The sequence below is a fragment of the Gekko japonicus genome, unplaced genomic scaffold, assembly GCF_001447785.1.
Source record: "Gekko japonicus isolate JY-2015 unplaced genomic scaffold, Gekko_japonicus_V1.1 scaffold144, whole genome shotgun sequence".
Lineage (NCBI taxonomy): Eukaryota > Metazoa > Chordata > Lepidosauria > Squamata > Gekkonidae > Gekko > Gekko japonicus.
The window spans coordinates 1175575-1185182 of NW_015162478.1; the positions used below are offsets into that span (position 1 = coordinate 1175575).

The 9608-nt window shown below is 44.7% G+C and overlaps 1 protein-coding gene across 1 annotated transcript in view; it reads left to right on the forward strand.

Moving 5' to 3' along the window:
* The first annotated feature begins 4313 nt into the window (after positions 1–4313).
* Positions 4314–9608, forward strand: part of PKD1L2 (polycystic kidney disease 1-like 2) — a 73777-nt gene continuing 68482 nt past the window's right edge. Inside the window, 2 exon segments of the mRNA XM_015405802.1 lie at positions 4314–4614; positions 7801–7965. Of these exon segments, the coding sequence (XP_015261288.1) occupies positions 4314–4614; positions 7801–7965 (466 nt within the window).

Sequence of the window (9608 nt, forward strand, 5' to 3'; positions counted from 1 at the left end):
AATATCATTTTTGAGATACTGTGACAGAACTGTACATAGTAGGAAGATGTGTATCACAGGACATGTCTCTGTCAACAGAAACGTGTTTTTTCCAGAGTGAGAAGAAAATTGTCCTCAGATTATGCATGAAGGAAACTTTGGTCTGCTTAACCTACTGAGTCAGCAAGTTCACATAGACCTGGCCGAATTCCCATGGCCCACCCAACTCTGGGTAATTAAGGTGTCTGTTGAGCAGGTCTGGAATTCATCCCTTGGGACATAACATTTGGATAATCATAGAGGATTACTTAAACATTTAGTATCCCAAGCTTCTCTTTCTTACCGGGGCAACCGGTTAGGAAACTAAGGTTAGGAGCAGAACTAGAGCATAGCCTCAAAGGACTCTATGGAAGCACATTTCACTAGGAAGCAAGGCACAGAATCAAGTTGGAAGCAAAATACATTCAAAACAGAGCAGAACCAATATTCCATGTAACTGATTGTGCAGTGCTGGTTAGCTCATCAGAGGCCAAACGTTATTCACTATGATACCACAGCCTTGAACATACAACTAAAATCTGTGAATGATCCATGTGTGGAGAGGTTGACTGTGACCACTCTACTGACCTCACCCTGAACTCCACTAACTGATTGGCTGCTTTGTGTATACACACAAGCTCTCTCCATAATCTGCAGTCTGAATGTTTACAGGTAATCAACTGTGAGATTGGTGGCAAGAATGCATTGGGAACTGGCCCGTAGCTACAGTGAGGCTATTGGGGGGATCCGCCCCCTTCCTTAAAGGACCAGTGTTAGCCTGATTGCTCTGAGTTATTATCAATATTGGGGAATATGAGATATTATAAAAGAGCAATAGGCAATAAGGAAACAAACAACTTTATATACAGGGGTCCCGCTTCTTCCAGAAACACCAGTAATAGACATGGATGCTAGTTTCAATATAAAATGATTCCTTTACTGTAGATTCTTCACAAGCAAAGAAAACACAAGCACACACACAGTTACAGCTTCTAAGAAAATTAGATAGAGAATAGAGACATTCGCATGAGCAGGATATTGTTGGGGGGCAATAGTTACCTGTCCGGTGTGATGATGCGTCCAAATGGAAAAATAGGGGAGACTAACAGGAAATAGGGATGTTCTGAACCGGCCAGAAACACATGGAGACTTTGGCTGCAGTCCAAAAGTCTTAGAGGCAGGGTATGTTTAGAGAGCAGGAGAGGGGGTCTTAGAGAGGGCAAAAGAGAGAGAGATCGTGTTGCTGGGTGCCCACTTTTGTATGGGGGCTCTGGGGGGAGGGCTCTGCTGGCCACCTCCCTTGAGACAACCCCTGGTGGTCGGTTCCAAAAGTCACATCCACAATGGGGAGGGGAGGGGACTTAAAAGGGTTAGTCAATATTAAACTTCTAGGTCTGTGGCAGAGACACCTCAAGGGCTGGGATGACTCATCGACTGTCACCTATTGTGATGGAGGTTCATTTCCTCAGCCAGGTCCAGTTCCTCGAAAGGATTAGGAAGGCTAAGTCCTTTGTTGAGTGAAAGGCAGGAAAGAGTTTTGTGTCTTCTGTACAGAGAAGGTTGGGGGGGGGGAAGGAGGTTGCCGGGGTCATGAAGGCAGTGACGTCAAGACGTAGTGATCAGGCCTTCCTTCAGGGGGTGGTGGGCAACCTCGGGAACTATGGGCACATCGTTTCAGGTTACTGCTGATGCGTGCCTGGCATCACAATTTATTTATTCGATTTCTATGCCACCCTCCCCGCGAACGGGCTCAGGGCGGCTAACATCAGAGCCCCTTTTGCACATTTTATACACAGTCATTTATATCCATAAAAGCACACAAAGCTCCTTGCTGGGCAACACCAGCCCAACAAGATTTTCTTATGAGCTTTTTAAAATTAATTTTTAAACATTAATGTTAATGTGGGGGGTGTTTTTGCATTTCATTTATGTCAGGGGTGGCTGTGGAGGGGGGTGTTTGTGCTGCATTTAATTTAATTTATTATTGGTATTATTGTCTTTATTATTACATGTGATAGAGACATGTTCTGCCTGATGGCTTGAGTCCAAGAGCCAGTTTGGTGTAGTGGTTAAGTGCGCAGACTCTAATCTGGGAGAACTGGGTTTGATTCCCCACTCCTCCACTTGCACTTGCTGGATGACCTTGGGCAAGCCACAGTTCTGGCACAGCTGTTCGTGAAAAAGAGCAGTTTCTGTCAGAGCTCTCTCAGCCTCACCTACCTCACAGGGTGTCTGTTGTGGGGAGGGGAAGGGGAAGGAGTTTGCTGCTATGACACTCCTTTGGGTAGTGAAGGGCGGGGTATAAATCCAATCTCTTCTTCTCTTTTTCTTCTTCGTTAGCCACTGAAAGAAGCAGCTCCTCCTTTTGTCATCTCCTCCTTCACCTCTAGCCATGGGGCTAGGAGCTCTTACTTGCAAATTCCAGGGGAGTAGAGATCAACTGCTGCCCCTTCCCCTTTCCAGTCTTTCTACATGTGACTGAACAGGGCTTCAATGTGGGTCACTGATTGGACTAATTCCACCTCTAATGAAAAGAAGTTTAATAAGAAAATATAAAGAACGTACAGCATATGTTAACATGACAATCTGAGCAAGAATTAAAAGAAAAGGTGAAAACATACAGTCCTCTGACTGACTTTTACATACCATCCCAGCAATGGTAAAATAATTCTTAAAGTTGCAAGCATTTAGAAAGCATCCGTAATGTTATTTCAGTGCTTGGAATTCTCCCCAAGGTGGTCTCAGCAACACATGCTCAAGATGGAGTCCAGAGTAACATGAAGACGGCTTAGAATAGGCTGCAGTAAAATGGCTAAGACAGCCAAGAGACTAAGATAGTTTCTTCCTTGTGTCCTGGGCTTTTATTATCTCCCCTTCCCAACCTCCTGCAGATCCTCTATCTCTTCCTGTCCCAAAAGGAGGGGTTGTTCTTTCCTTTTGTCCTCTCAGGCCCTGTAGCAAAGGTGCAACCTGGTTGTTGTCCTTGTCCTGGCTAGATCCATTTGCATTTCCATGGTACTGGATAGCTTCATGCCTGGGAGGTGAGTCTTATGCATTCCTCTTTCTCTCTTCCCCTTCTCCCCGTCAAACACCAAAAACCTCTGAGTCTGTACAGAATGTCAGCCCAATTATGATGTTAAAATTCTGGAGTGTAAGGCACTTCACCACAGCATATATGGGTTCCTATCTCATGTGGGTTGATGATGATATAGACACTGGACAATAGGTGCTCAATAAAATCAGTTTCAAGGAAGGAAACTGGACATAAGAATATAGATGCTATTTATAAGAATGTGTATTTGAACACTGACTTGACTATATGAAAGGAAAAAACACATTTTGTCAATGTCATTATGATCATGAATGGAATAATTACTGACATCTGTTAATATTTGGAGAGATTTGGATCTCTTTGCTCTTCTGGCAACTTGCTGTCTGTTTTAGAATTCACAGAGATCAAATGGAGGTGGTAGATGGGAGAGGGAGAAGAGGTAATGTAGCTGGCATTAAGACTTTCCTCTAGCCTCCCCCCACTTATTGATGCTGATGTTTCTAGCCCAGCACAATTTCCAGCTGAAAACATCTGCAAGGATGGCACAGCTTTAGGATTTCAAGCATCCCATCCACAACCATGTTATGATCAGATATAGTCCAGGCCTGATTCCTACCATCCTTCCCCATTCCTTTTTTTGGAAGGAAAGGATGACTGGAGTTGGTTCCATATGTTCAACATCGTACGTACATAGCCTTGAATCACATACGACATCATACATGCAAAGATGCCCAGTTTCAGTGCTCAGCTATGGTTACAGAATTTCTAGCTGTCAATTATAGCGGACCAGCTCTCTGTATTTCTGATTCTTGCTGTCAAATGCTCAGCGTCTAACGTACAATAGCTTCTTTTATAGGGTTTCTTTATCTCTGGTTACCACATGGCCAGTGACTGTATACATCAAAGTAATCTCTGGCATTCAAACAAGAGGCTATAAATTAAGGCCCACCATTTTCATCTGGAGCTGGACATTTGCACAATGACCTTTCTCCTATCTTGTTGGTACATCTTGGCACCTAGCTCTTTTCTCCTGTGTGTATTCACAGATGCAACTTGTGTTTATCAGGAGCAAACTGTCCTAGGCGGGGTTTTTTCCCTGGCATTATTCAGAACAGGAGTGACAAAAAGAGATGCTGCAGTCAAATGACATCCAAAATCTCGGCAGGCAGGGGCAACAAGAAATCCATGCTCCGGTGTGTTCTACCAGTGACCATGCTGCCTTTAGTGAACCACTGAACCAATTATGTGGATTCTCATCATCACCCTTTCTTCTCTTGTCCTCTGCTCAACTACAGAAGAGTTACTCCTGGCAGAGGGGACGCCTTGTTCGAAGTATCAAGTGGCTTTCAACCATTCGTGCTATGAGATTGTGAGGCTCCAGCGCTCTTTTGCGAGTGCCCAGAGCTGGTGCGAGAGAGGAGGGGGCCATCTGGTCTTTATTGAAAATGAAGAAACCCAAAAGTTCTTGGAGGAACACATCCTAGAGGACAAGGAGTGGTGGATTGGGATAACCTACAGTTCCTCTTTGAATGAAACGACGGAAGGTAAGAATAAAGAGCACCGTTCTTCTGTGTGTACTACTAGGATAGGGGTTGAAGGGGAAGGAGTGGTGGATTGGGATAACCTACAGCTCCTCTTTGAATGAAACGACAGAAGGTAAGAATAAAGAGTACCTTTCTTCTGTGTAGTACTAGGATAGGGGTTGAAGGTGAGAGTGAGAATGCGCAGGAGATTTGGGAGGGCTGTGGCTCAGTGGTAAAGCCTCTGCTTTGCATGCAGAAGTTCCCGGGTTCAGTCCTTGGCATCTCCGGTTGAAAGGACCAGGCAGCTGGTGATGTGAAAGACCTCTGCCGAAGACCCTGGAGAGCTTTTGCCAGTCTGAGCAGACAGTACTGATCTTGATGGACCAATGGTCTGAGTCAGTATAAAACAGATTCAATTCTGTTCATGTGACATGACAGCCAGCTTGGTGTAGTGGTCTAAGGTGTTGGGTTAGGATCTGGGGGAACCTGTTCAAAGCCACATTCGTCCATGAAATTCACTCGGTATGCATTGATTCATTTATATCCCACTTTCCTTCCCAGTTCGGATTCAAAGAAGTTTAGAACATTGTTCTCCCCTCCTCCATGTTCTTATGACAACAACCCTGTGAAGCAGGCCAGTCTGAGAGTTTGGGATGGGCTCCATGGTCACCCAGCGAGCCTCCTTGGTAGAGGTGGGGATTCAAACCCAGGTCTCCCAGGATCCTAGTCCAGCACTCTGTCCACTAAGCCACACCAGCTCTCATGTGTGACTCTGGGCCAGCCACTCACACTCTCTCAGCCTATCATACCTCACAGGAGGGTTGGGAGGATAAAATGGAGGAGGGAAGGCAATGTATGCTGCCCCCAAGCTCCTCAGAAGAAGGCGGGGAATAAGAAAATATGACAAGAGATAATTTATTTATTAGATTTTTTTTTCACTGCTCACCCACAGGGTCTCACGGTGATTTACATTAAAATCATACAAATAAGATAAAAACAAAATAAAAACAAATATGTGTGTGTGTGTGTGTGTATGAAGAAGAGATTGGGTTTATACCCCGCCCTTCACTCAGAGACTCAGAGTGGCTTACAAACTCCTTTTTCCTTCCCCTCCCCACAACAGACACCCTGTGAGGTAGGCGGGGCTGAGAGAGCTCTTTCCAGAGCTGTCCTTGAGAGAACAGCTCTGACAGAACTGTGGCTTGCCCAAGATCATCCAGCAGCTGCAAATGGAGGAGTGGGGGATCAAACCCGGTTCTCCCAGATTATAGAGTCCATGCACTAAACCACTGTCATTAATATGTTAAACTATTAAAATATGTGGCTAGCTCTAATAAGAACAACCCTCCAAAGGCCAGCCTAAACAATTTGGCCTTGCATGCCCTGCGGAAACGAAACAAATCTAGCAGAGTCCATTCCACAGGGTAGGGGCCATAATCGAGAAGGCCCTTCTCCTGGTGACAGCTAATTTTTCTACGAAACGACCCCTGAATGGGAGAGGCGGGAGACAGGCATTCCCGGAGTAAGTATGTCAAGCAGCAGAAGCCAGGTTTAGGCTAGAAGGTCAGTGGTCAATGTTGTAGCTCCTGGACCAGCAGAATGGGCTGGGGGTGGGGTGGGGTTACGGTTAGATGGTCTTCCTCCTTCTAGAAGCATCATCCATGCTACTGCTGCTGCTCTGAGCAGACAACTCTGTTTCCTCATTGTGGGCCAGTGCTGCTGCGCGCTGTAATACATAAGATGAAAAAATTCCTAAGATGAAAGCAGTGAAAATGACAAGGCTTTCCTTTCTTCTTAGTTTCACAAGATAGAAAATAATGGACATGGTAAAGACAGGTAGACATGGGTGGATAATACACAAAGGTGGGGTTAAGTACTCTCCCAGCTACAACTGACTGAGCATTGTGCTGCGCATCATGTGCAATAGGGGACAGCATACAGAGCGAAATGAGGATCAGTCCTGCTGTCGTCGTACCAAAATGGCTGAAATCCAGATAATTACAGAAAAAAGTCTAGGTCACGGGTATCAAACATGCGGCCCAGGGGGGCGGATCAGGCCCCCGGAGGGCTTCTATCAGGCTGTCTTCTGCTTCTTCCAGTTCTGCTGCTGCTGCGTCATCGTAGGTTTGCAGCTTACAGATAACACACCTGAACAGCATACTCAGGATTGCAACAGCACAGACATTTTGATGTAATCATTCAGAGCAAGAGGTGTCAGTTATCAGACACTGTTAAATAAACAAAATACTGCAAGAGTGCTAATGTTTTTTAAGCGTGTTTTATTGTAAGTTTATTGTGTCCTTTATAAAGTTTATATCTCCGCTACCTGGCATTACATTTTATGACACACATGGCCCAGCCCAACAGGGTCTCATTTATGTCAGATCCGGCCCTCATAACAAATGAGTTCGACAGCCCAGGTCTACGTAGTTATAATAGCTCAACTCGTGTACACTTTACAATGTTTCTGATATGGTTTGAGCAAATTATCTATTCCCCAGAGTAATAGCTGATGAAAAATCTGCTTTTGTGTGTGTGTGTGTGGGGGGGAGTTCTCAGCTCTCTCCCCACCAGTGAAGTGACTTGCAATCATTGACAGAAAATTGACCAGCTATGTAGCACCCAACATGTAGGCTGACGCTCTCCAATTTTAGTTAAAATTATGGTTTAAACTTAGATTATTCTAACAAACCAGCCCAAATAGCCCAGCAGAGCTTGGAAGCTAAGCAGGGTTGGCCAAGGTTAGAACTTGGATCGGTGACCACCAAAGAAGACTGGGGCTGTTACTATTGGGCTACTTGATTAATACATAAGATGAAATACATAATACAAAGAAGACTGGGGCTGTTACTATTGGGCTACTTGATTAATATAAGCAAAGTTTTGCCCAGTCACAGAAGAATGATCCTGAGTGCAGTAAATAAATCTCCCAAGGAGTATTTTGCAAGAAAGGTAAGCTTACACTTATTCAGGTAGATCCAGTTCATCTCCAGGTTGCAGCCAAAAAGAAGAGAAAGAAGCCTAGTCTAAAGAGCGCTTTCCCGATCACAAATGGCCAGCTTGTCTGGCATCATGTGTGTGGGAACATGAGGGCACTGTGCATTAGAGAAGCATTATCCAAGAAAGGAGAGCTTGGTCAGCCGTACACCGTAGGACAGACATTTGTAGGTCCATAACCAATGACTATGCAAATTCTTTGGTACGCAGGTCCCATGGTTTGGCTGGACACCTCCAACATCACCTACAGCAAGTGGCACCAAGAACCGCCCTCGGTCCTCACTTCTGCATGCGGCTATATCCTGAAGAACTCTGGCTACGAGTGGGGTGTCACAGAGAACTGCAGCCAGGAATTTGACTTCATCTGTGAGTTTGGTAAGAGATCTCAAACCATTTCCTCCCATTTGAGAAAGCACATTTTCATTCTCCTTGAACAGGAGCTTTGAAGTGAAAAATGCTGGTACCTGGGTGGTGTTTGTAGTAAAAGCTTTCTGATTGAGCCTGTGGCTATACTGGAGATGGTTTTTGCAAGCCCTTGGGTGGTTTATGTATTTCTGTGAAAGAACAAAGGCTGGAAGACATGGATGGGATCAATGTTCCTTCTAAGCTGAGTTAGTGTGAGTTAGCTCACAGTTTTTTAGCCTCTGGCTCACACATTTTTGTCTTTGCTCAGGAAGTTTGCTCAAGAGCAAACTAATTTATGCAGTAGCCAAAATGCTCGCTCACAACTTTAATGCCAGTAGCTCACAAAGTAGAATTTTTGCTCACAAGACTCCACAGCTTAGAGGGAACATTGGATGGGATACAGAGAATGTGGTGTAACCTGACTCCTCAGCCAGCCAAGCGATTCACCTGCTTGCATCTTACAGCCCCCTCCCCCAACCTGGATAGCCCCGACTGCCTGCTCTTGTCAGATCTCAGAAGATAGGCAGGGTTGGTCCTGGTTAGTACCTGGAAGGAAGGCCACCAAGGAGTTCCAGGGTCGCTACGTAGAGGAAGGCAAGGGCAAAACCGCCTCTGTTTGTCTCTTGCCTTGGAATCCCTATGAGGTTGCCATAAATCGGCTGCGACTTGACACACACACACATTTCACACGAGATGCACGGACAGCACTTTATACACACACACACACATTTCACACGAGATGCATGCAAGATTAGACCGTTAACATTGTGGCCTATAAAATTCTATGCAAGATTATACCGTTAACATTGTGGCCTATAAAATTCTGCTTTTAAACCCTTCTAGCTTTTAAAAAACATTAAATACCCATCCTGATGAAGAGTTCCTGTGAGCTGAAAAGCTTGTACAACGTCTTGTATCAGCTTGGTCAGTCCTAATTAATGGTGCTACATGGATATTGTTCTTGTTTTTGCCTACTGGAGTGCCTTTCTGTGGTGGGAAGGGAGAGGAAAATGGCACTAAAGCCCCATTAGAAATGGACAGCAAATGATGTTACAAGCCTATTTAGACCATTATTAACTGTAACCTGATCATTTCTACGGATATAGCTGGGGGTTAAATTAAGGCATTAGATAATGAAAACACACGATTAAGCCAGTGCACACACACTGGAACTGCTAATCAGGCCATTTAAAAGAAGCTACCATTAGAACAATGGACATGATCAGCCTTAGCTTATAAAAACCTAGGCAGCAGGGTGGCATGAACAGATACAATAGGAAGAGAACCGGAGTTTCTTACACTAACATTTGCTGTGGTATAGAAATAGCAACTTCCATTTTTCTTACTCCTGTACAACCAGCCGACCTTGTCAAAATGCTCTCTCCTACACACAACCATTAAAGATATAGGGAGCAGCTCCCTTAATGTTTCCTCGCCATGGGATGGAGCAAACAAGAAAGTAGGATCAGGCTGTGTGAGATGAATGTGCATATGTAAAACATTTGCCAGTTACAGTGTATTGTACAGCACAGTTTGAATATGTGAAAAGTAACCTGACAAACAGACTTGAACTGTCTGCAAACATTCAAACTGTCTGATGAAAAACCATCTTC